General features: G+C 39.7%; 1 protein-coding gene across 10 annotated transcripts in view; it reads right to left on the bottom strand.

Moving 5' to 3' along the window:
- LOC123809956 (nucleobindin-2) overlaps positions 1 to 25,282 on the bottom strand; it is a 40,399-nt gene extending 15,117 nt beyond the window's left edge. For 2 of the 10 annotated variants that reach the window (XM_045825194.1, XM_045825193.1), the window contains exons 1-6: positions 25,132 to 25,280; positions 23,332 to 23,382; positions 20,102 to 20,257; positions 13,064 to 13,207; positions 12,361 to 12,468; positions 5,794 to 5,920 (exon numbers count right to left, since the gene is read on the bottom strand). In XM_045825194.1, the coding sequence (XP_045681150.1) occupies positions 5,794 to 5,920; positions 12,361 to 12,468; positions 13,064 to 13,207 (379 nt within the window). In that variant the 5' untranslated portion in view covers positions 20,102 to 20,257; positions 23,332 to 23,382; positions 25,132 to 25,280. Of the gene's footprint in view, positions 1 to 5,793; positions 5,921 to 12,360; positions 12,469 to 13,063; positions 13,208 to 17,244; positions 17,319 to 20,101; positions 20,258 to 23,314; positions 23,383 to 23,988; positions 24,094 to 24,456; positions 24,591 to 24,889; positions 24,978 to 25,131 lie in introns of those variants that run through there. The other 8 variants (XM_045825195.1, XM_045825201.1, XM_045825196.1 and 5 more) reach the window with 8 other exon arrangements.
- Between the last annotated feature and the right edge of the window lie 2,717 nt (positions 25,283 to 27,999).

Genomic DNA, 27,999 nt, shown 5'->3' with positions numbered 1-27,999 from the left:
TAAAATCTTTAAAAATCTATCCCAATAAAAATGAGATACCACCTTTAATTCAAACTGGATTCCATGTATATTTAATTTTACTTCTGGAATTTCTATTCTGTTCCACTGATATGTCAAAAACATACAGTTCTATGACTGAGGCTTAGTGACATATTTTAATACCTAATATATCTAGTCCTTCTTCATTGTTCTTTTTCAGAGGTATGGAGCTGTCCTTTTTTGTTTCCTTTTTCATATGAGTCTTAAAATTAACTTGGCTAGTACTGTACCAGAAAACAAAGTACACATTTTTATTTGGATTATGTTAAATTTATAAATTAACCTATGGAAAATTGATATGTTTTTAATGTTCAGTCTTTGTATGTCTTCCCATTTTTTAAGTCTACTTTTGTGCCCTTCAAGAGTATTTTAAATTTTTTGTATGTAAGTCATGTACATTTCTTAATTGGTCTGAGTATTTTATCTTGGTTGATATTACAAATGGAGTCTTTTCTTCCATTATATCTTCTAACTGGCTGTTGGTTGTACACATGAAATATATTAATTTCTGTATAATAAGTTTATCTTGATGAATTTTCCTGTTGTTTATACTAAGTTTTCAGCCAATTATTTTGGGTTTTCCAAACCACATCATCTACAAATAGAGATGGGTTTCTTCACTTTCTTTCCAGTTACTTCTCCTCAATATTTTTTTGTCACTTGTCTAATTGCTTTGGCTAGTACCTCCAACATAATGTTAACTAGTAGTGGCAATAGTGAGCATCAGTTGTCTTGTTCCCAATTTTAGTTATGACACAGACTTATGTTTCCCTGTTAAGTATAAGGTAGCTGAGTTGAAAATATCTGATTATGTTATAGAAGTATCTACTGATTACTATCTTACTACTTTTTTCAAATTAAGAAAGGGTATTAAATTTTGTCAAATGCCTTTTCTGTATATATGAAGATGATCATTTGAACTTTGTGATTACTTTCTTTAAAATATCCTCATATTTAAAAAATCTACTTCTTAGGCTTTGGTCAAGATGGTGGCATAGGTAAACATGGCTCATCTCCTCTCACAACCATATCAAAACTACAACTAAAATATAGAACAACCATCACTCAAAACCATCAGAAATCAAGTTGAATGGAATTCTGATAACTACAGAATTAAAGAAACCACATACATCCAGACTGGTAGGAGGGGCAGAGACACAGAACAGGCTTGTCCCACATCCACGTGTGGTGATAAGAATTCAGGAGGGATATCTCAGGAGCAAGGAGACCCAGCCCCACACTCGGCTCCTCAGCCTGGGATTCCAGTGCCAGGAAGATAAGTGCCCATAATTTCTGACTGCAAAATCCAGTGGGGATTAAGTCAGTGGAAAAAACTTTTGGAGCTCCAAACAGTTCCCCTTAAAGAACCCACACAGGGACTTACTCAAACTCAGTCCCTCTGAGCTCCAGCACTGGGGTAGCAGCTTGAAAGGCATCAGTAGCATACAGGGAGGAACTGAATTGGCTGGCATCAAGGCGGAAACTGAGAGACAGCTTTCTCCCAGACAGAAAGGTAGAATCTTCTGTAGATTGTCCCTTTTCTGAGCCCTCCCCCACAGAGCTACAGAGCCAGCAGGTGGGTGACATAACTGAAACTCCATCAACCTGGCCCACCTTGGAGATCCCCTGAGATTCTGTCTTACCCAAATTGACTCATCCAAACTGTTAACTGTGACTCTTCCATATAAATGGCTGGTCCTGGCTCATGCTGTACAACTTCCTAAATCTTATCAAACAAGCAACAGCTGACCTTAGTAAGCCCCCAGCCCCAATACCTCTTACTAAGTGGTCCCAGGCTTGGAACTAGCAGCAGCCAGCCTAGATCCACACTTAGGCTTTGTCTTGGATCTCCAAGCCCAGCACAAGTAGCAGCCATCTCAGATGGCTTTACAGCTCATGCAGGGTGATCCCTGGCAGAACACAGGTCCTGGCTGACCTTTGTCTGTACCACCCAGGATACCCCAGAACCTGTGCACTCAGTGGACAGCTACAGACCATGTTGGAGCACTACCACCCTGTCCCTGCACAGCTGATCCTCCATGAGGGCAGAGGTTGGTGTTCAGTGATCACAGCCAGTCCTTGCAACTGACTGGTCTGGGTAAATCCCTCCCATTGACCTGCCAACAGCAACCAAGGCTCAACTATAAGAGGAGGGTGTTCTCAGCTCACACAAAGGGCACATCTCGAGTACCCAACTTGGGTGATAGGGGAGGCTATGCTACTGGACCCTACAGGACACACCTACTACATTAAGCCATACTACCAAGACAAGGAGTCATAGCAGCCCTACCTAATACATAGAAACAAACACAGGGAGGCTGCCAAAATAGGGAGACAAAGAAATATGGCCCAAATGAAAGAACAGATCAATAACTGAACAAAAATAAGCTGAAAAATAACTCCAGAAAAATAACTGAACAAAATGGAGATAAGCAATCAGATGCAGAGGTCAAAACACTGGTTATAAAGATGCTCAAGGAACTTAGGAAGAACCTCAATGGCATAAAAAAGCTCCAGTCAAAAATGAAGTGTACACTAATTGAAATAAAGAACAATTTATAGAGAAACAACAGTGGCGTGGATGAAGCTGAGAATCAAATCAATGATTTTGAACAGAAGGAAGCAAAAAACAACCAATCAGAAAAACAAGAAGAAAAAGAATCCAAAAAAAAAATAAGGATAGTATAAGCAGCCTCTGGGAAAACTTTAAGAGGTCCAACATTCACATCATAGGGGTGCCAGAAGGAAAAGAGAAAGAGCAAAAAATTGGAAATCTATTTGAAAAAATAATGAAAGACAACTTTCCTAATTTGGTGAAGGAAATAGACATGCAAGTCCAGGAAGCACAGAGGGTCCCAATTATGATGGATGCAAAAAGGGCCACTCCAAGACACCTCATTATGAAAAGGCCAAAGTTTAAAGGTAAAGAAAGAGTCTTAAAAGCAGCAATAGAAAAGAAGTTAGTTAACAGAAGGTTGCCAGATGGGAGGGGGGAGGGGAGAATGGGTGAAAAAGTGAGGGGATAAAAAGTATAAATATGTCGTTACAGAATAGCTATGGGAATGTAAAGTACAGTATAGGAAATGGAGTAGCCAAAGAACTTATATGCCTCGGCTATAAAAAAGGAGAAAAATCTCACCCTTTGCAACAATATGAATATACCTGGAGAACATTATGCTAAGTGAAAGAAGCCAGTCAGAAAAAGACAAATACTATATGATTTCACTCATATGTAGAATTTAATGAACAAACTGATGTAACAATCATAAAAAAGACAGACTCATAGATGGAGAGCTGATATAGCTAGTAGGGGGCAGGGTTTAGAGGGTAGAGGGATTGAGACAAAAGGAAAAGGACTCATGGACATGGACAACAGTATGGTGATTGCTCAGTAGAGAGGGGTACAAGGGGACTAATTGGTAATGGAAAAAAATACAATAAAGATTAAATTTTTAAAAAAATGTATATGCATGACCCATGAAAATGAACAATGGTGTGGGGATTGCCTGAGGGGGTGGGGGTACAGGGTGGAGATTGTCAAAGGAGGAAAAAATTGAGACAACTGCAAGAGCATAATCAATTCAAAAATCTGCAAAAAAAAAGTTTAAAAATAAAAATAAATTAAAAATCGACTTCATAGCTATTTAGTCTTCCCACAGTCTAAAATTAAGAGAATGTGGGGGCGGGGGGATGAATTGGCAGAGTACAGAAGACTTGGGGCAATGAAACTACTCTGTATGATACTATCATGGTAGATATGTCACTATAAATTTGTCTAAACACATAGAATGTACAACACCTAGGGTGAACTCTAAAGTATGAACTTTGGACGATTATGATGCATCAATGTAGATTCATCAGTTGTAACAATGTCAGTGTTACCGGAGTTGATGGAAGATGTTAGTAATGGGGGAAGCCATGCACGTTTAGGGAAAGAAGGAATATGATAAATCTCTGTACTTCCCCTCAATTCTGCTGTGAAATCTTATATTGGGCTTAAAAAAATCTTAATTTTTAAAAAATACAAGCTTCAAAGTACTATCCCAATTTATCATTTGTCCTTTGACTTTATGATTTCTTCTGTCAGGCAAATTTTTTTCCTTATTTCTAGTCATATGAGGATTTATAGTACTAGATTTTTTACACTCTTGAAATAAATCCACTTGCTAGGATACAGAATTATTTTGACATACAATAATTTTGGGTTTGACATCAACACATAACAAGATTATGGAAGGTTATCTTCTTTCTATGCTCTACAATAGTTTAAACGACATTCACAATCTTCTCTTTCATGGTTTGACAGAATTGCCTTTGACACTCTCTGGGCCTGCTGTTTTTTGTTGATCTAACTCTCTGACAAATTCTTTATTTCACCTATGGAAATTGTTCCAATTAGATTTTCTCCCTCTGTTTTCTTTTGGTTAGTTTTGATGCTATTTTTCCTCTTTTATTTTTTTCAAATATATTTTATTGATTATGCTATTATAGTTGTCCTAAATTTTCCCCTTTGCTCCCCCTCTGCCCAGCAAAGCCCCATTCCCTCGGGCAATCCCCCCCTCTTAGTTCATGTCCATGGGTCATGCATATAAGTTCTTTGGCAACTCCATTTCCTATACTGTTCTTAACATCCTCCTGACTATTCTGTAGCTACCAATTTGTACTCCTTAATCCCTGAACCTCTTCCCCCATTCTCCCCCTTCCTCCTCCCAGCTGATAACCCTCCAAATGATTTGCATGTCTATGGTTCTGTTTCTGTTTTGCTTGTTTGCTCAGTTTGTTTTTTAGATTCATTTGTTGACAGTTGTGAATTTATTGCCATTGTAGTGATAATTTTTATCTTTTTCTTAAATAAGTCCCTTTACCATTGCACATAATAATGGCTTGGTAAAGATGAATTCCGTTAAGTTGGATAGGGAAGAGCTTTAGGCAACTGCCAGGGAGGAGCAACCTGTGTGAACCAGGTTGATGGAGTCTCAGATATGTGGCTCTGTGTGGGGGAGGTCTCAGAAAAGGAACAATCGCCACTGCCTGGCCTCTGGAGTTTTGTCTGGGAGGAAGCTGTCTCCTGGCACTTACCCCAATGCCAGATACTTCAGTTCCTCCCTGTATGCTACAGGTGTCCTTCCAACTGCTGCCCCTGTGCTGGAGCCCAGAGGGAGTGAGTCTGAGTAAGTCCTAAGTCTGTTCTGGGCCCTTTAAGAGGAGATGCCTGAGAATCCCACCGTTTCTTCCACTGCCCCAAACCCCACTGGTTTTTACAGCCAGAAGTTTTGGGACTTATATTCCTGGTCCTGGAACCTTGGGCTGGGTGGTCTGATGTGGAGCAGGGATCTCTCACTCCCGAGATATCACTCCTGATTTTTATCCAACACACATGGGTGTGCGACTAGCCAGCTCCATCTCTCTGCATTTCCATCCCACCTCCCCATTTGAATGAATGTGACTTATTTCCTCGGTTGTGGGACTTCCATACATTTCAATTTTCTGACAGTTCACTGTTCCTCTTTTAAGTCAGTGGTTTCATTCATTAATTTTCATTTTTCCTTGTTATTGATATAATTATTTAAATTTAATCATTTGAATTTTGAATGCTGTGAAGGTACTGCCTATTCAAATATTAAATATTAATAATTAAGAGAAGCCAAATTAATACTAACATTAAATTTTGACTAGAAGAGCATGGCATGTACTAATGTAAATTCACTGCAACACCAGATATTGAAATCTTCCTACCTTTTATTTAACACTTACCGTGATGGGAATCTAATTTAGCTTTAATTAGCATTCTTAGCCTTCCAACTTCTTGCCTTTTCAGTTCATCAAGTTTTGTCCTCACATGGTGACTTACTAAATCCAGCTCTTTGCTTAGCCTCCCACTCTGTTGACAAAATAAAAAGTTAGTGTTATCTATTATCCTGCTTTTTTAGGACAGATACCATACATTAAAAATAGGATTACAATAAAGTAGTGTTAGATACTTTTGACTAACTTAGATAAATTTGATATTACAAAAGCATTTCTTTCAGAAGATATTTAATTTGTAAGTCTAAAATCAAGATATCTAAAATCCATAAAATTTATAAAAGCATAATTAAAGCACAAAGGAGAAACTCAAAAAGTGATGAGTTACAAAATAATTCACTGTATTATGACACACTGTAATAATGGTGCATCCACTTTGGAAAACATTTGGCAGTTCTTCGGAAAGTTGAACACAGTGGCTCTCTCTCTGGAGCAAACCCAACCTTTCCCCACCCCCTTCACCCAGGGGCATTTTCCTTGCCTCCCTCTCTCTCCCCTAAACTCCAAACCCTTCTTTTGGCCTCTGTAACTGGTTTCCTAAGCTCATTTCTTCTACAGCTCACTTCTCCTATTTCTGTGACTTTCTAAATAAATTTTCTCTTATAAACAAAAGTTAAACACACAGTTACCATAAGACCCAACAGTTCCATTTCTAGGTGTATACCTAAAGAATTGAAACATATGTTCACGTGTACAAGAAACTTGTACATGAATGGTCATAGTAGCATTGTTCATACTAGCCAAAAAAGTGGAAATAACTCAAATGTCCATCAACTGGTGAATTAATAAACAAAATATGGAATATCCATACCATAAAATTACTCAGCCATAAAAAGGAATCAATGTACTAATACATTCTACAATATGATGAACCTTGAAAACATGCTTTCATTCATTATGCTAAGTCAAAGAAGCCAGACACTAAAGGACACATATTATATGACTGCATCCATGTGAAATGTCCAGAATAAGCAAATCCATAAAGATAGAAAGCAGATTACTAGTTTCAGGGGCCAAGGAGAGAAAGAAGTGGGTAGTGATTGCTTAATGGATATGGGGTTTCTTTTGGGAGCAAATGAAATTTATGGTAATGGTTGTAAGACTTGATGTATATACTAAAAACCAATGAATTGTATGTTTTAAAGGGGCAAATTTTAAAATAAATAAAGGGGCAAATTTTATGGTTGTGAATTATATTTCCATAAAGTTTTTTTTCAAGTAGCTTGTCCTACTTTAGCTATAGTTATCCCATATATAAGTAACTTCAAAATTTATCTTTTTTAGGGTGTCTCCTTTGATGACATTTTTCATAGATGAGTAATGAGATACATGTTCCAAGATTTAGGAAACAAAACAGCTAGTGGTTTCCTTTCTCTTGTGTCTAAATGCATTTGCATTCACAGACGGCAAGTCTAACTAGCATTCAGGCAGGCAGACCATTTAGGACTGAGTCAATGGGGCCTGCCGGAGAAGAGAAGGAAAAGAAACCCTGCAAGGGAGACCGAAAGAGAAGGAGAGCTAGGAAAATATGCTGTTATAGAAGCAGAAAGAGCAGTCTCTTTTAAGGAGAGCATAATCATTATTATTAGATAAAAAACAATAGTTCTCAAACTGTGCTCCCCAAGTAGAAGCATCTGCGTCACCTGGGAACTTTGGAAATGCAGGCCCCAGACTTACTGTATCAGGACGTCCGGAGGTGGGGCCCTAAGTCTTTGTTTTAACCAGCCCTGAAGTCTGAGAACCATTGGGACAAAGTAAGAGAGTTCAGTAAGAAGAGGAATAAAAAGTGTTTACTGGATTTGACAATTCAGAAGTCACTGATGCAAAGTTGTATGTAGTTAGATGATGTGACAGCTTCTAATATTTATCTATTAAATATGTATTTAGATGAAATCTGTAAAAGAAGAAGAGGGAGGAGGAGGAGAGCAAGTCACTGAATTCAGAGCAAGATGGCAGTAGAGTAGGTGGAAGTTACACTCACTGCCTCTCAGGACCACATCAGAATTGCAACCAAAGCACAGAACAATCAACCTGAATAACCATGTAAGAACCGAATGAACAGAAGTCATAAAACTAAGGATATAGAGAGACACCCACATTGAAACTGGTAGGAAGAGCAGAGATGCAAAAAGGGCTGGCTCCACACCCACATTGTTGCGGGGATTGGAGGGGACAGTTAAGAATCCAGAGGGATATTACAGCTGAGAAGATCCTCCTGGAGGAACAAGGGGCCTCAGCCCTATGCCAGGCTCCCTAACCCGCAGAACCAGATTCAAGAACATGAGCCCACACAGCATCTGGCTGTGAATATCCAGCAGGGATTTTACCCACCTGGGTCAAACACTCTCTTAAAGAGCCAGTGCTCAAAATCTCATTCACAGCATTCACCCTGGGATCTAGTGGAGGGTCAGCAGTTTGGAGGGGAACAGAGTCATGCAGGAACAGATTGAATGGCATGGCTGTGAGGCAGCAGTGTCCCTCTGCTAGGTCTCTCTCCCACACTGCCCATAGATGCCATCATTCCTGGGCCAAGCATTCTCTTGCATAAGGCATCAGCCTGGGAGTGGCACTGGTCCCTCCCTGCTGACTCCTGCAGGCCCTGCCCGTCCAGGACCACTCCTAGTGGTGTAGTCTGTCATCCCTTCCACCCTGGGTCCATGGTACAGACTTTTATGGAGGGCTCTCCAGGAGGCCCAGAGAGACTCAGGACATGGCAGAAATGCAAAGGAAGAGACTGAGCTGTGTGGTTCTAGGGTGAGGGCCACTTTTCTCTCACACTCTGAACCAGCACCACTGCTGCTATGCAGAGCCATCCCTCCACACAGCCAAATTTGGTCTGTTTTAGCCTGATGACTCTGCTGGCCTAATGACTCTGCTGGCCTTGCTCTGATGACACCCTGAGAACACACCCCACCGCAAAGTTCTGAAGGCTCCAGGCAGGTGGGGCTGGGCCTGGTGTACCCTGAGAGTTTTGCTGAATGGCCTCAGACTCAGCACTGGCACTGAGTTTCAATCTGTATCAGCCTGGTGAACGGCACTCCCCGCTACCTGGTGACCCACTGAGAACTTACCTCACACAACATGTATATGGCCAGAGGCTCTTTCAGTGACTAAGCTTAACAGGCAGCCAGCAGGTGGAGGCAGCCCTCAGGGTGTCTTGGGACTTGTGCTGACCTGTCCCCAGACTCAGTACTGGTGAAAGACAGACTTGGTGTGCAGCTTGTCCCCTGCTATACATACCCAGGCCCAGCAGAGATAGCCACAAATAGTAGATCACTTTGTAGCTCCAAGTAGGTAGCCCAGGGCCAGTCACAGGCAGCCTCTGACATTGACCTTCCCTGGAATCTCTCACAAGGGGCCCCAAAACATCACATTTGGTAGCAGACTTCAGACCACGTAAGAACATGACCCATTTAGCTCCACAAGCAGCATGCCCAAAGGGAGATCCTGACAGTTACCCGACCATGCCAGGGGGAATTCTGCTTTGTGGGGTCAGTCCCCACACAGGAGCTCACACACTATGGTTGGAGTCAATCCTCATAGTCAGCCAGCCTCAGGGTCAATCCCACACAAAGATGGGCCAACAGCCATCTATATGCAAATGCAACAGTAGGGCTCACATAACAAACACAAGGGACATTCCTGGAGCACCTAGCTCAGGGGATTGGGGAGACTGCACTACTGAGCCCCACAGGACACCTTCTACATACAACCACCCTACCAAGACTGAGAAACAGAGCAAATGTACCTGATACACAGAAACAAATATAGAGAGGCTGCCAAAGTGTGGAGACAAAGAAACATGCCCCAAATGAAAGAAGAGGAGAAATCCCCAGATAAAAGGAATTTTAAAACTGAGGATAGTTTAAGGGACATCAGGTACAACATAAAGCATAACAACATCCACATGCTAAGGGTGCCAGAAGAAGAGAGAGCAGGGATTGAGATAATACTTGAAGAAATAATGATGGAAAACTTCCCTAACCTGGTGAAGGAAAAAGACACACAAGTCCAGGAAGCCCACAGAGTGAGTCCCAAACAAGATGAACCCTAAGAGGTCCACACCAACACATATCATAATTAAAATGACAAGGTTGAAGAGAGAGAGAATTTAAAAGCAGCAAGAGAAAAACAGTTAGTTACCTACTAACTGTTTGGGAGCTTCTGTAGACGGTCAGCTAATTTCTCAATGGACCATACAATGGAATATTACTCGGCTATAAAAAAGAATGAAATCTTACTATTTGCAACAGCATGGATGGACTAGAGGGCATTATGCTAAATGAAGTAAGTCAGACAGAGAGAGGTGAATACCATATGATCTCCCTTCTATGTGGAATCTAAAGAAGAAAATAAATGAGGAAACAAAGTAGAAACAGACTTATAGATACAGAGAGATGGATGAATGCCAGAGGGGAGGATTGCTGGGGGCAGGGTGGGAAAGGTGATGGGATTAAGGGGTACTAACTGGTAGTTACAGAATAGGCATGGACGTGGGAGGTAAAGCATGGGGAATAGAGCCAACAGTTTTGTAAAAACTATGTATGGGGCCAGGTGGGCACTTGAATTATTAGAAGGAACACTTTACAACCTATAGGAATATCCACTGTGCCCATGAAACTAATACAAAATGTGTTAAATATAAACTGTGATCAAAAAATAAAATTAAAAAAGACAAGTCTTAGTAAAAAGATGTAGCATGATTCCTCTTTCAATATGCTTGGCTGACAGGGAAAGGATAAATTCTAACTTTTTTTTCCAGCTCTATCTGAGAAAAGAGTCTTTGCTAAGCTATTTTGAAAAATGGGTTTTATTGTCTATTTTCCTCTTTTTCATTGAATAACTGTGTAACTTACTTCAGTTTGACTTTCTACACCCCCAATAGGGAATAGGAATGGGCTGTGAAAGGAAGACAGTTACAAAGGTGTTCCCTACGCCAAACCAGGCAGCTGCTGTCTTCTTTTCCCTAATTATCTCTGTTCAGGGTGGGCAAAAGTAGCTTTACAGTTATGAGTATGCAAAACACACAGTATATTCTTGTATTATTATTTATTAATTATTGTATTGTTTTCCATAAAAACAACTGCAAACCTACTTTTGGCCTGCCCTGTATAGTATCTCCCATTATCCACATTTTCTGTGACCCCCAAATAACGCTCTTAATATTAATTTAAGTAGATAAGAGACATTCAAAGTTCTATATTAAATACCATTCACCCCAGGAAATTAGTTCCAAAGATTAAATTAATTATTTAAAGGAGCCCTGGATAGGTAGCTCAGTTGGTTAGAGCATTGTCCCGATATGCCGAAGTTGTGGGTTCGATCCCTAGTCAAGGCACATACAAGAATCAACCAATGAATGCATAATAAGTAGAACAACAAAACGATGCTTCTGTTTCTGTGTGTGTGTGTGTGTGTCAAAAATCAGTAAATAAAAATTGTTTTAAAAATTAATTAATTAATTCTTCAAAGTAAAGGCATGACTATCCTCAAGACAATTCAGGGGAATTACTGGCCCAGAACAGGTCACTGCCTCCCAGAGAGAGAACTGTGAACTAAAAGCCACACACAGGCTCTGAGAGTTGCCTCAACGCGATGCGGTCGGTCTTTCAAAAAGGCCCACATGAGGGACAGAGACTAAAATAAGAAGGATGCTTGACCCAGAAAGGTTCTTTCTAACAAAGCTCTCTAATTCTGATTCTAGAAATGGGTGAGAAATTTTTTAGGAAAAGTTTAAAAAATAAACAAAAATAGCATAAGCAAATAATAGTGTCTTGAGAGGTATAACTAAAATTTTAAAATTAACTCATTGGAAATGTTTACCACTGACTCTGGATAAACCCAACTAAGCAGATGCATTGCCCTTCAACGGTGAACACTAAAAGATCTCTCTGGTCAGATCATTCACAAATCTCTTTCTTTATCATGAGGACGGAGGAGATGTCCACGGCTAAGATTATATATCTACGGGGCTCTTAAGACAGAGGCAAATAGTTAAATCTCTCCGATTCACATAAGATATAGCCTGTTACCTCTTCTGTTCATCCAGACCTGGTTAAAACACCAGAACGTAACCTGTTCTAAACCTCTGAGTAGCTTCCTTCTGTCCTCACATCATGATCCAGGCCCTCCATCCCCATGGCTCTTTCCAACCCCATCCTTTAGCCAGTCATGGCCTCCACTTCCCAGTCTAGGTTCCAGCAACAGTTACTAATTCCAGTTTCCTGTATATCTCTTGTCTCGGAACCCTCGCACAGTCACCTCAGATGCCTCCCAGTCTCTCTCCTTTTCTCAGTCACGTCGTCAAGCACTGACATAATCTCTACCAAAAAGAACAACTTCCCACCTTCCCCCACTGCTTCTTACCAAATTACGAGTCCACCCTCTGTATATCCAAAATATATTATATATTCACCATATGTGCATGTTAATAATCTTCTTCTGGGGGTTAATCTCCCTTGAGAGATCAGTGTCTGGCATGCTCAAGTGCTTTTTTAAATAATTTAATTTAATTACCTTTATTTCCTCTATGTCTGCTTTCTGGAGCTTTTCTCTGAAATGATTATCTGTTTCCAACACATCAATCACTTGCTTGAGATATTCATCATAATAAAGTCCAGTGTCCTTCAAATTAAGAAACAAACAGTAAAGCTTCTGATTGTTTTTCCTTCCCTGCATCTAAAGATCTCAATTCTTAAAAAAGTAAAATGTCTAGCAAAATGGTACTGAGACATATATACTTTGATAGTTTAGACTGTCAAAGTTAAAAAGCTCAAATGAAGGGCTGTATTGTAGAAATCATGGTTTAGGGATCACACCGAAGTCCTGTTTTACTGTTACACAAAAGTAGGTAGATTTTCTATATGGCTTAGACAATGAAGACTTTAAAAATATTAATTGGTTTTACCCCATTGTTACCTGTTTCTCCTCATTACTATCTCTCTCTCCTTTGAATATAATACAATTTTGGGGTGGTGGGGAGGCAGTGCTGGTTAGCTCTACACTGGAAATGTATTGTGATCAATTCTTCTATATACTATCTAATACACTAACTACATTAAATACATATTGTCTAATATTAAACAACATATGCTTATCCTACATTATTTTCACTGCTATTTCAGAAATAGTTTTGAAATGTCCAATTTTATAATAATAAATATTAGCAATATTTTAGTTAAAATTCTTCCCACAACGTTATATTCCCCATTGGACTTACTGGTGGATCTATCTTTGCACTATCCACAGGGTGAGGATTTTTTACTTTTGTCTTGTCTATGTCGATAGGCACAGCTTCGAGAGCAGTGAGTAGACACGTAACCAAGAGAAAACAATGCCGCAGTAGCACAGTCCTCCACCTCATCTGAAACAGAGGTAGCATTATAGCGAAGTACTGAAAAGATTTTATCAAACTATACATATATGCATTCCCAAAGCCACATTAATAATATATTAAATTTCAGGAAGTTTAATACAGCAAAAGAATTCTAGGAAAAGAGTTAAAGTAGATCATAACACAGAAACAATGTGTCACTGAAGAAAATCAGGAGGGGGTGGTGATTGCTGAGGGGAGGGGGGCATAAGGGGACTAAATAGTAATGGAAAAAATATAATAAAGGCTATATATTTTTTAAACAAAGAAAAGCAGGGGAGAAATCCTGTTTAGCTAAAATTAAAAAGACAAGGAAATAAAATTTAAAAGTTTGTATAGTATAAGAAAACATTTGGTTTATCATAAGAGCTTCAAATAAGGATGACAATGAAGGACTCAAAATTTTTTTAAATAAATGGCCCAAGTTTAAGAAATGGAGAATAAGAAAAAAACTATGTATTTTTTCTCAATTAAAATATTAGAGAGCCAAAATTAGTTCCAGATATAATATTTAATTAGCTTCAACTTAATTTTGAAAGTAAGGTGTTCTATGGATAAAAGTTGATTAAAATAGAGAAATGACTAGCTACAAATATTCTCTTAACTTATTAAACATTATCATAGCCAATAGTCATTTGCCAAAATTTTGGGGGTCAATGATTTTTCAAATAAATAGGTCAATAAATATCACGCAGGATGTAACAGGGTTGAAACAAACAAGGAGCAACTACCACTGCTTCCAACCACAGTATGATTCAACTTTGCCTATGCAATTTCCACTCCATACGGATATTAGTAGCACCAGAGGATCTACTACAAGAACTGATATGAATAAAAACCTCATGTTTCATTGATTTTATGCATATGGACTCATGTTAGGGTCTGCATCAAGAATAATGGTCTGAGCCCTGGCTGGTGTGGCTCAGTGGATGGAGAGCCAGCCTTCACACCAAAGGGTCACTGGTTTAATTCCCAGTCAGGGCACATGCCTGGTCCCCAGTAGAGGGTGTGCAAGAGGCAACCACACATTGATGTGTCTCTCCCTCTCTTTCTCCCTCCCTCCCCTCTTTCTAAAAATAAATAAATGAAGTCTTTTAAATTAAAAAAAAAGAATAGTCTGACCATCAACCTGGAAAACACATTATTTAATTCAGTGTCTCCACAACTTACCTGGCCATGAACTTTTTTAAAAAAAATAATGTTTTTATCCCCAGAACACAATTTGGAAAAAAGTACACTCCCTCATTTTTAACACAACCCTAGATAGTATATGGTTCAGTGATACATTTTACAGATGAAGAAATTTTTAATCAAAATAGTTCACTCACAGAGCATTTTCATGCATTAACAAAATCACTAGAACTCACATTTTAGTGCTATTTCTAGCCTATCAAAATTTTAACACCTTTTTTGAGATATAACTTGTGTAAAATTCACCTAATGAAGGTAGAGGATGTGTCTATTCTATAAAGATAGTTTTCAGAGTTTAGTTCTCAAACTTAAAGAACCAAATCACCTAACAGCTTATCCAAAAATACAAATTCTCAGGCTGCACCCAAGACAGACCTCCTGAATCAGAAATCTCCAAGGTGGAGCCCAGGAACCTGTTTTAATAAACTTTCCAGGTGGGTCCCACCTACATAAGCTACATAAGCTCAAGCCCAAGGTTCACTCTTATCTAGGACAGTGGTTCCTCACCCTGGTTGTTGTTAAATACTTCTCAGGATGAAATATGTATACAAGAGACAATGGCTCAATGACGCTAAGTAGGTTTTCATTTTTGCAAGACTTCCTGCACTTGTGGTGGGCTACTACGAATTATGAATCTCTAATGCATTGTTTGTTTGTGCACAGAATGTCTTCCCATTGTGAATCACCTCCTGTTCCACAACTATTTTTTATGACAACAAACATTTATTACTCATTCATGCTTCATGCCCATGAAGGATAATAGTTTTAAGTGCAGCCATGGCCGAAAAGCCCAAGTTATGACAACTGTTCAAATCACTTTTGATGTCTTCTACACATACTTCTGTAGATTGTGTTTCCTTCCAGGCTCCTACTGTGGTACACATGTGGTTAGAAAATGAATAAGTGTTAAAATGATTTGAACAATCTTTCTACGATGTGCACACAGAAGGTCAGCCCAGGGATGTACCTCTGTAACTTCACAGCAGACCTCATCAGAAACTGTGACTATCCCTTGAAATGGGCCATCCAGAGATTCAGAGAATCTTTCACATAGCGTCCTCCCCTCCATCCCAAGTTATTTCCAATATCCCTTCAGCTCTCCTCACACCAGACAACACACATATGTAGGGCAATTAATAGGCATTCTGTCTCAGCCATTGGCAGCTATGTCACATATTTTAAAACATGCTTTCTTACAGGGTCCACCTCTCCTTTAGTACACAATAGAAGCCTGAGATCAATAAAAGTAAACTAGTACAGTTAAATCCAATTTTGGAAGTGGAATTGCTTTACTAATTTGTTGCTTTACTCTCTCACTCTTCTGCCATGCCCACCATAAACAGGAAGGCAAATCAAGAATCAGGAGTGTGCATGTGTGTGGGTCCCGAAAGCATGTCCAAGTGACAAAGTTACAAAAAGTCTCCGGATGTCTACTCTAAAACACGGACTAAATTTATGGCTCATACACTTTTAACTGGGCCCCCGGTTTATTATCAATAACAACAGAAAAGATCTATTGAGTGTTTACTATGAAGAAAGCAGCATGCTAAACCTGCTTTTATATATTAACTAATTTAATTTTTAATTCTGTGAAACACATATTATTATCTCCAATTTAAAGCGCAGGAAATTGAGGCATCACAGTTAAAAAACTTGATCTGGGTCGTAAAGCCAGAGTTCAGTCCTGGGAGTGACAACCCAAAGCCTGTGTCTGTGTTTAAGCAGTGGTTCTCCAAGTGTGGTCCCTTGGCCAGCAGCCTCAGCATCCCCTGGAAATGTGGTGGAAACGCTAATTCTCAAGGCTTCCTCCAGACCTTCTAAATCAGAGTCTCTTTGGGGTGCAGGGGAGATGGGGGCATGATCTGTACTAACCAGCGCTGTAGGTGACTCTGATGCACGCTAACACTTGAAAACATGTCTTCCTTTGCTCTATTATTCATGAACGTCCTCTACACAATAAGAGACAAAAAGAATGCTTATCTGAAAAGTAGATTGAAATCCTCAAGGAAAAGAAAACAAGTGTCATACCTAAGAATAAGGCAAAATTAAATTTAGGTCTACATTTTCATTTCACCATTCCCTTGCTATGTGACTACAAATCAGCTGACTTTTCCTGCTTGTTTTCTCATTTTTAGAAATACCTTAATGAATGTATTTTACTTGTAATTCACTTATGTATACACAAAAGTGATGTGAGAAAAATCTGTATGTCTAAATGCATCTTAAAAAGCACTTTCAGTAAACACAAAATGAAACTGTAAGTTTAAGCATAGTGTCATAGTTTAATTGGCAATATTTTTTTCCGTGTGGTATATAATGATGTGTCTTAAGGTCAGAGTGTAAAAAATCTGAAGTTTTTAGAGTCAGTGAAATACCTTACACTGAGTTTTAAATGTACCATCTTTGTTTGGGCTTTCTCTTTATCCTGCCTTTTTTATATTTACTTCCTCTCCTTTCTTGCCTTTTTTTGTTTCATTTTTTGATTGATGGAGAATTTTTAAAACATATTTCCCCCTCTACTTGTTTCTAATCTTTTATTGTTTGTTCTAGAAATAATTAAAACAACTTATTGAAGTCTAAAGTTAAGTAAAACAGTTACTGTACTCCTTAATAAGGCCTCAATAAAAGTTAACTTATAAAAGAAATGGAAAGGTTCTAGCACATTAGGTAGAAAAGTAATGACATAAAAATCTCTTCAAATACCAAGATATAAAAAAAAAAAACAAGATATGTCAAATGTGTCAAAGGTTTATAGGTTTTCATAAGCCCAGGAATATAAAAATAAATATCCATACAAAAGGAAGCAGGGGGATAAGGCAAAGGGAAGACTAGCTTACTTTTCTTCCATAATGGGGTCAATAAGAATGGCCTTCTTTCTTTTATCACCCTCTTCTTCCATAAGGGCAGAGACCTAAAGAGGAGACACTGGGCTGAACTTGGCTGAAACAGTATTCTGATCCTAACTAGGATGATCTGAAATTCCAAATCAGGCAGCGATCCCAAGACTACATGGAAATCACTGATCCCAAGGGCCTCGGAGCTTCAGGCAAAATTACAAAGTAAGCCGAGTTCTTAGCCTTTCCTAGTATTCCATAGATGCACAATAATTTCCAAGTCCCAGAGGAAGTTTATCTCTTTTCCCCTGTCTCCACCAAATCAAAACCCCCACTTACACACAAAGGCAGATTTCTTAATTATTGATTCATACCAAGAGTTACCCAGATTAAGTTTTTACTTGGTGAGTAGGTGCATGGGTGAGTGTGTTTATCAGTTTCCTGTTTTGACTGTAAAGAGAGATATCCTGGAAGTGGTTAAAAAGAAAGGTCGCTGGGGCTGGTGTGGCTCAGCGGTTTGAGCTCTGGCCTCCAAACCCGAAGGTCATGGGTTCCATCTCCAGTCCTTGCAGGTGTCTGGGTTGTAGGCCAGGTCCCCATTGGGCAGAGTGTGAGAGGCAACCACATTCCCTCGCTTTCTCCCTCTCTTCCCCTCTCTCTAAAAATAAATAAATAAAATCTTCAAAAAAATATATAATGGTCATGGGTGAGAAAAATGGAGTATAGAAAACTGAAACTACCATATTTTGCTATGTATAATGTGCTCCTGTGTGTAATGTACACCTGAGTTTTTGGCCCAAGCTTTCAGGGGAAATCTTTAATTTTACTTTAATTCAATTTTCTATTTATTTATATTTATATACTTGTTTTTTGTATTATAAGGGAATTTTAGCATTTAATTTGGAACATATTATGGTATAGGAAACTTTATGGAACAAATAATTACAAAGCACAAGAACAGATACAAGGTATTTCAGGCACTGCCCACATGTGATGCGCATCCTTATTTTTCCCTCACAAATCTGGGCAACAAAATGCACTTTACACACAGCCAAATACGGTAGTTCATCCCTCCTTGCCGTAGTTTCTATTCCTCCTGCATCTATCTTTTACTCCCTCCTTCATTCCTGTTCTTTGACTCCTCTTCCTTTTAAATTTAAAACTAAAGTATGTTTCCTTTCATCTAGGTTATGTACTTGTTCATTTAACACATGTTTAGTACATATCCATGGTGTACCAGCTATTAGGCAAGACATGAAGTTAAGTGGGAAGGACATAGTCCCTACCCTCACACCCTCACAGGACTCTCAGTGTAGTGTTCAAGGCAGCCTGTGAAATAAACAACTGCAACTTGATAAAAGCTGCTTATGAAACAATGCATAGAGCATGATACTTTCTCTGTTAATTAAAAAATCTTTAAAGGCATTAACATGGTATTCAGCAAAGAGATACTTCAGTCAGCTGACTCATAACACTAAATACCTCTGAAAAACTCATAAGGCTCTTGATCATTTTGTTTATTTGAGGTCAATGGTTCTCAACTGGAAAAAAAGGGAACCAAAGTACTAGTAGCAACAGAATCATTATACTTTGTCCCTAAGTGATACAAGGAAAAATTCAAAACCTTGCAAAAACACATATATACTTTGTAGAAGAAAATGTGAATTTGCTTCTAATCTTCCTTCTAACATCCCTAAAAGACTGACTGAATCTTTCGATTCTGCCCCCGTCCAATTTACATTCGCTGAATTTCCGTTTTCTTTTCTCAAACATTGTTTCAGATTACTTTCTTCACAGACAGAATAGCCAGCTGAACCATTTCACACAACAAGTAGAGGGTATATTCATATAATATTTGCAAGTAAAAGTCTGGAATGAAATAAAATACTGATATACCTAAGTAAGTTAAGCAAGGACTAGTTGTTAAGTAAAAAGAAATTTCAAGACAAGTAACAGTTAACTGGTTAAAAAAACCCCACAACTTCTGACTTATAAGGAAGGAAAGGTGTGGCTCATATGAGCATGCTGAACTTCAATTATCTTGAGATGGATTATACTTGTCATTAAAATTTTACTTCCTGATGATTTATTATATAATACTCAGGGATAACTTATCTCTGTCTTTTTAGTCCCTAGCATAAAGCAAATGGCTTAAAAAAAAAAGTAGCTCTATTTTAATATATCCATAAATTGTACAATAAAATCTATTAGCATTTATGAGTAATTTAAAAAATAACCAGAATAACCAATCAAGACAGAAAGGCTTGTATAATGAATCATGGGATAAAGGTAAAAAAAAAACCTTTTATTAAATGAAAGTTATTTTCTTCTATAGACATGATCAGACGTAAAGCTCTACTCTGGAAAAGTAGGAAAGCTTCTATGAGTGGTTATCATGGCATAGAGTTCTCAGAGAGGACAGAGAAAAATATCTGTACTGTGACAGAGAATTCTATTTGCCAACATCCAAATCTTCCCTTCCTCCTCAATAACAAAAGCTCAATTTTATTCAGGGCAACCATGCCTCCAATTACATTTTCCTGCTTCCCCGGTAACCTGAACTTTGGGTCAGGACACCTCCCTAAAAGGAGAGAATACATCCTTTATCTTTGCCTTGCTGCCTGCAACTTGGCTGTGATGGTTAGAGCTCTGGCAGCTCTCTTGGACTACAAGGACCAGGGGCACACCTTTCAGATAACAGAGCAAAGAACTAAAAAAAGCTCAGGTCCATGATGACTTTATGAAGCTACCACACCTAACTGAGACTGCCTACTTCAGGAATTATTTCACCTGAGAAAATAAATATTGTGTGTTTAAGCCATCATTAAGTTGTTTTGTTCTTTTTTACCTAATTACTTACCTTCAGATAGGTTAAAATTTTTTATCTTCTTTTTACAGATGAGGCAGCTGAGATCCAGAGAGGTAAGATGACTTGCACAATATCAAATTGATAAGGAGGTAGGTCTTGGCTCTGAGCTCAATGCTTTTTCACTAAAAACTGGACTCTCAATGGGTTCTAAATGTAAACAAAAATAAAAACATTAAATATAAACATAAATGTAAGCTTATTATATTGGTAATGGCACATGACAGTGTATGAATTTGTCACATCCTGTGAAAAACTACCGAGTTTTTACGATGTGGAAGAAAACAAAATTATATCATATTCTAGTAGTGAGGGGAGAGAGAAATATTAAATAAACAGAATAAAAAGCCAGAACAAAGATATTGATTGTTGTGCCCAGGTTTTATTGTTGCTCCCCTTTTAAGTAAATAAGAAGAATTCCAACTAAACACTTATTTTGCTCAACAATAAGACTTCAAGATATAGGGTGAAATGTACCATTAAATCCTTTTTTTCTTAAAGATTTTATTTATTTATTTCTAGAGAGAAGGGGAAGGGAAGGAGAAAGAGAGGGAGAGTAACATCAATGTGTGAGAGACATTGATCGGTTGCACTTGGCCTGCATCCCAGGCACGTGCCCTGGCTAGGGATCAAACCGGCGACCTTTTGGTTCGCAGTCCAGCACTCAATCCACTGAGCCACACCAACCAGGGCTTCCCATTAAATCCTTAACTGGAATCTTTCTTCGCCCGTACCACTACTTTTAAAATTAACCTTGGCACCCTGGCTGCTGGGTGGCTCGCTTGGAGCATTGGCACATACATCTAAAGATTGTAGGTGCAATCCCAGGTCGAGGTATGTACAGGAAGCACCCAATGAATCTCTCTCTCTCTCTCTCTGTCTCCATCCCCCTTCCTCTCTCTCTAAAATCAATAAACATATTCTCAGGTAAGGATGAAAAAAATTAATTAACCTTGGCCCCAGTCTGTCACATCAGTCTCAGTTTCAGTCTCAGAGATTAGTAATAAAGCAAAGCATCTCAGATTCTTTTTTGAAAGCCCACTACCTCAGTATAAAATACATGGCAGTTAGCTCATGTCCAAACTCACTGGTGAACGTAATCAATTACCAGTATTTCTAAGCAGTCTGTAAGGAAATAAGCAAATAAAATATCTTCAAATTTTAAGAACAGATTTATTTATTTCCTTTTATTGTATATTTAACATAAAAAATAGTAGGAGAGTGATTGTATACATGTTATATGCAGGAAAGGCATATGACTTTTATTAACAGAGCATGGCCAAAAGTAAACATTAGCTTGAGTCCTAACCACATCTGTTTACTAGAACCTTACTTGCCTCTCTGAGTCTCAATTTCCCTACCTGTAAAATTAAACTAATACTTCCTCATAAGTTTCTGATTAGATGAAAATAAGAATAAATAGAATGTGAGTAACACAGTACATGGCAATAGTAAATGCTCGATAAACAGTCATGTCCTTCCTGTCTTGAAAATGAAATAGCTATAAATATCGAAATAATGAAAATCTGTTCAGTAAACATCCAAAGTTAGAAAGCAATAAACCAGTTTGACATACAACCTTTAAATGTCTTTTTTAATAGCTTTTTTTAAAAAAACCTTTATCTGAGGATATGCTTTTATTGATCTTTTATTGACTTGAGAGAGAGAGAGAGAAGTGGATATGAGAGAGAAACATCAGCTGGCTGCCTCTCATACGTGCTCTGGCCCGGGATGCAACCTGCAACCTTTTGGTGTATGGGGACGCCGCTCCAACCAACTGAGCAACCCCGACAGGGCTAAATTTCATTTTATGAAGGGCCACATTAGAGCTCTTCTCTGAGCACAGCCACAACCAAAGTCCTCACACAGCTACAAGCCAATGAAAAGAATACATCCAACCAAAGAGGAACACAGTCTCTTCCACCCTGGCATTAAGACAGATCTTTTCCAAGAGGCTCAGGTTTCTTTCTCCAAGGCACTGTCCTGAGCCAAGAAACATGGGTTGCTGCTTCGTGCTATTGGTGTCGTAATCCTAACAGTAAAAAGGAGTGGGGTGGAGAAAAATAACGACTTCCAGGTTTCTCAACTGCAGTGGTAGCAACAACTGGTAACCTGACATGCCAGTTCATTTTTCCCTGTGAAAATGAGAGTCAATGGGAAAGTGAGATTCAAAAGAGAATACCAGCTGAGTTGAACTTCAACCCCTCCCTGTATCAAGACATCAGTATGGATGTTAGTGTTTCTGATGCTTATATCTGTAGAAAAAAACATCAGTCAAGAAAACCAGTAAATGGCAAAACCAGTAATAGGCTTAAGAAAAGCAGATACTGTTGTTCATCTGTATCACTCAATAAACAAATTTATTAAAATTACAATGTCTTCAGCCCTGGCTGGTGTAGCTCAGTGGATTGAGTGCTCACCTACGAACCAAAGGGTCATTGATTTGATTTCCAGTCAGGGCACGGGTTGCAGGCCAGGTCCCCTGTAGGGGCCACACAAGTGGCAACCACACACTGATGTTTCTCTCCCTCTTTCTCCCTCCCTTCCCTTCTCCCTAAAAATAAATAAAATCTTTTTAAAAAATCACAATGTCTTCATTATTTATATATACTTACTTCAGATAACTAAAATACAACATGTCAAAAAGCTCTGCCAAAAATACAAGAGGCATGCAACTGCTTTCTCAGTTTCCCTTAGGTTGCTTTGAAATTTTTAAATCAAGAGAATTCTGGGACCAGAAACGACCTTAGAGGTAGCTTGGTTGAGACCCTACTTTTATAAAAGTTTATAAAACACAGGGAAGTTAACTGATTTGGCCAAGATTATTTGGTAGAGCCAGGATTGAAATCTGGCCATAGAATTCTAATTAAGTATACTTTCGCCATATCATGGTGGCTTTTTTTTAAGCTTTTTTTTTTACAATGAAAATGTTAAAGTGATTGACATTTTTATTTTTCCTAATAAATTATCTGCAATTGTTAGGAGCCTGTTTTTTTTTTGTCTATAAACTAGTTGCATGTATTAAACATAAAAATAACAAACTTCCCCCTTCTAGACCTTTCATTATTTAGAAAAAGTTAATCATCTATCATGCTAAATATAGTCAACTTAATTACTCAAAATACTTAAAAGATTACCTACTTTAAGGATTATTTTAAATACATTTTTAAATCCTACACTTGATTCCTGTAGTTACCCAATACTTACAAGGGTATTATACACACCTAAGTCATCCAAAGGATCCTCAAAAAGTTGAAAGCAATTTAGATATTATTCTAAATAACACAAAATAACACAAAATTAGTATAGAAATATACAAACATATCCCAAAACAAAAAAACACTGTTGTTAATCATGTTACTGATACTCTATATTAATGCCCATAATCAATAACCAGTGTTTTGAAAGGGACCCTCATTGCTTTAATTGTGTGTTACATTTTAACTAGTCTTTGAAAACCACAAACAATCTTGGCAAAAAGCATACTGAATAGGTATACACAAAATGTGTGATATGAATAATACCTATCTCAAGGAAATCAGAGAAAGGTAAACACAGCATGGGCCCAACCCTTGCAAGATGGGTAACATTAGCATAGATGCTGGAGGACAGCATGAGTTAAGCACAAGGAGACAGAAATAAATTTTTCACTCATATTACAAAGTTGGACCAGATCACTGAGAGTTTAAAGACCAAAATGAGAAATATAAGTTTAATGTGCACCCTAATAATAAGAGTGATGTTATTTGAGATTTCATTTCTAATTCTAAATGTCCATTTTTTTTCATTGTCAACCCTATTAATTGTGGAATGTTTGTTGAAACATTTGTTTTTGTTCAACTTTGTTGAACTTGTTCAAATTTTATAAAACAAGAACTCACACTTAGCTTAAAGTAGGATGAATCCTGGGACAATTTCTATGAGAGGCAAGATGCTAGAATCTGGATATTGCCTGACTCCATTCAACCGAATTGACCAGAGAAGGCCTTAAGAAACAAATAATTTATGCAAGTTGTAAAAGAAACTATAGATATTCTGATGTAAATCTGTAATACCACTGGTCATATTACTTTAAGAATTCCTTTAAGCAACTGTCTCATCAATTCTAAATCCACAACCTCCTTCCAACCTATCAGAAATATTGGCATTTAAACTTGCACTCCCTCCACAGTTTTTAAAATGTTTATGAATTTTTTTGAGCCAAACTGAGTGCCATAACCAGGAAGCAAGATCTCAAATGCTGTAGTCCCTCCACGTTTTTTAAAACAAGGTATTTATCATTTGGTGTTCATATTCACCCATGGATTTAACAGCCTTAATAATAGGCACAGATGGCAGGCAGCACTTACTTAATCAGTTGTGTAAAACGTACATTATCCAATGTAGGGGTTTAGTGGGCAGCACCAGCCACAATAACCACAATTGCTCACTGAGTTACCACTTAGCAGTTGCAAATAGATGAGCTCTTTCCGTTTCTTAAACTCTGAAATCGAAAAAGCTCACCTTCACACTCAATGATTTGTTACTTAAGGGAAAACAATAACAGCTGGCACGAACTTTCACCTCTTCTCAGTGTCAGGGGTTGCCAGCTTAACAGAATGAGCAAAGCAGGATTCACCGGCCGAGCTTTGCTTGGCAGCGCGGGTGGGGGATAAGGGGTGAGGGGGTGAATATCAGCCAGGAATTGGTGGGTACGCCCTCCTCAACAGTTGGCAACTCCTTTGCCCATCGACCTGCCAAAACCAGGCTGTAACCCCACCCGGGTCTCAGTGCTGCACTCACCCTCGCCAGCTCCTCGCCTAGAGCCAGTCATCCTCACCGACCCCTGAGAAAGCTTGGGTGCCCCGCAGCGAGTGAAAGAAAGGACCGCCCCCCCCGCCCTCGGGATGGAGCTGGAACCCCCTCCAACACATGCCCGCCCACAGTACAGCCCCAGCCACCTTCACCGCCCGGGCAAACAGAGCAGATCTAAGCTTTGATCTCAGGACCCGCCCCAGCCTCCCGCGGTACTGATCTGCACCCACCTCGAGGTCACCGGCCTTCCTGAGCCCCAGTCTCGACGCGTGAGGTTCCGCCCGCCGAAAGTCCGCAGGGCCTGCTGCACACAGACCTGTCTAGCCAGCTCCCAATTCTCAGCTCAGCTTAGTACCCTTGCCCAAGATGCGCTCCCGCCTCCTCGCTGCCATGGCGACAGCCCCCGCCCCCAGGAAGCCGATGATTGGTTATACTGGATCTCGGAAGGCGCTCATTGGCGGAGACCAAGAAAAGATTGGGCTGGAGGCGGGCGAGCTGCCTGGGAGCCCGGGGGAGGTTCAGCCAAGAGGGACGTGGCGCTCTGCTACGCCAGCGGGGAGGCCGCGCCCCTTCCTTCGTTGGCTATTTTGAGCAAGATTTGGGCGGGTAAGGTGCTGTTCTCTGCGGGCCTTCCTTGGTTGCTGACTCGCGCCGGCTGCGTCCAAGCAGGTCAGAGACGGGCTCTCAGGCCGATTTTCGCCCACAGGCCCTGTTTGGGTCTAACGCCCCAGACCTCTTCCACACTCACCCCCTTTACGCCTTCGGCCACTGTGGCTTGACAATTTTTGGCATTAATAAAAGGCACAGGTGCCTTCCACCTTCTTTCACACCCATCTGCGGACATAGCTCTTATCTCTACACCCTCATAGAACTGAAACATCTACTCCACAACCCTCATTTTAAAGATGGGGAAATTGAGGCTCAAAGATTTCAGTGGCTTGAGGGTTCGAGAAACTTTCGGAGCCCTGAGGCTGGTATCAAAGCTTAAGTCTGCTAAATAATAGCACTTCTCTGAGCCTTAGTTTTCTCCTTTGTGAAATGGTGTCATCTATTTCACAGTTGTTATTGAAGATTACATGAGATAATATTCCAGAAAAACCAGTGTAGAACCTGTTGCATATGTTAGTAATGGTAGCTTCTCATCAAGAAGTAATAGAAGGTAGTAGTAGCCCAGTGCACCATTTTGGAACCAGACTGCCTGTGTTGCAAAACTGGAGTCTTTTTCAAACCAACTCTGTACCTTGGTTTCCTTGTCTCTAATACGAGGATTGAAATACCACCCTCCTCAGCCCTAACATATGTGGCTTGGTTGAGCATCATCCTGCAAACCAAGAGGTCGCTGGCTCAATTTCTGGTCATGGCACTTGCCTGGGTTGTGGCAGGGCTCCAGTTGGGGCATATGCAAATGGCAGCCAATGGATGTTTCTCTCCCTCCCTCCCTTCCTCTCTCTCTACAAATAAATCTTTAAAATACCACCTGTAGGAGACTGTTCTACATGGCATGAGCCCACCTCCCACTCGGAGATGCACAGGTCCCATGCCCACGGATAGGTTCTCCGTGGGGAATCAGGCCTGCAATGTGCCTAGGCTGCTTTGAGTCTTGCTCTTGCTAAAAATCTCCCTCACCCTGAATTGACGACACTTACTGCAAAGTAACTCCCTAAAATCCATGCTATACCTTCCAAGGATGAGTGTAACCGGTTCAACTACTTTTTCCTTTCCATTTGCAAATATCCTTCTATGATGTGATTAGTGGCATCAGTTCCTTTGTTTTTCTGTAAAAGGTATCCACCTAAAGAGAACCTGTGCATAGTATATGAGGACCATCATGTAATGTGCCCAGAAAAAGAAATAAAGGCCTGTCATGGCGGAGGCCACGGATTTTGGCTCCTCTTGAGAGTGAAGCCACCTGCCCTTTTCCTCCACAGGACTCGGTAGTCCATGTGAATGTTTCTCCCCCATCCACAATGTTGCAGACCCCATGAGCCGGGGCCCGCATCAACCACCCTGCCCACTCTGGCTCGCCCTGGCTCGCCCTGGCTTGCCCTGCCTGGCATGGCTCAGTTAGTTGGTGCATCATCCCGTACACCTCACCATTTCACTTCTTAGTTTCACTTCCTGGTCAGGGCGCATATGTGTAGGATGCAGCTGCCACCCTGTTCCGACATATGCAGGAGGCAACTGACTAATGTTTCTTCCTTTCTCTCTCTTTCCCTATTCCTCTCTCTCTCAAATAAACCTTTAAAATAGACCTTTAAAAAGGAGAATAAAATAAACCTTAAAAAAAAACCACCCTTCTCCTTATAGCTTCTTAGAAACCATCCTCAGCCAAGGCCTTTGCCCAAGCTGTGCTTACTTCAGTAGACACCATTTCCCCTGTATTTTACATGGCTGGGAAATTCATTAGAACTCAGTGCCATTGCTTAAGAAAAACCCACTCAATCTGCTGTCATTTCCCTCCACTCCTTTCCATTATTCTCCCTAATAATTAGTATGTGTGTGTATGTGTGAACAGGAGGGATCCAAAAAAACCCACTGGAATTATCTTCTGGAGGACGAGTCCCCTGTAGTACAAGCTTCCCCCCCTGGCGGGGGGGTGGGGGGGGTGGTGCTCTAGAAACCCATCTATATCAGTGTACCAACTGGCACTGATGTGAGAGGCGGCACTAGACTTCAGTGATTTTTTTTTAAGACCCTTTCAATCCATTTGCCCACTTCATTAAGGGTGAGTTATGAGCCCACACCACTCTGAGTGTTCAGCAGTTTTTGACCAAACACAGCATAACCCCATGCCTCACCTTCCAAATTTCAAACAACTCCTCCACTAGGCTCTCATAAAATTTTAAATATATGTTTATTACAGAACTCATATGCATACCTTTATTCCAAAACTGCAGTAGGTTTTCTTTTTTAATTTACTAACCTCCTTTGGTAGAATTCAAGAATGTGAGTTTCTTAAAGGCAGCATTTTTGTGCATCCAGGGCCTGCGATGAATATTTGTTGCATGAATGGTCATAAGCAGGTACAGAAATGGGCCAGGTCAAACGGTTATGGGGTGGGGCCATGACAGGATACATTGTGATACAATAAAAAGTTG

This window comes from Phyllostomus hastatus, unplaced genomic scaffold (assembly GCF_019186645.2).
Source record: "Phyllostomus hastatus isolate PE091 unplaced genomic scaffold, TTU_PhHast_1.1 phas_scaffold_585, whole genome shotgun sequence".
NCBI lineage: Eukaryota > Metazoa > Chordata > Mammalia > Chiroptera > Phyllostomidae > Phyllostomus > Phyllostomus hastatus.
The sequence above is the reverse complement of the archived record's forward strand: the minus strand, read 5'-3'. Positions and strand labels throughout refer to the sequence as shown.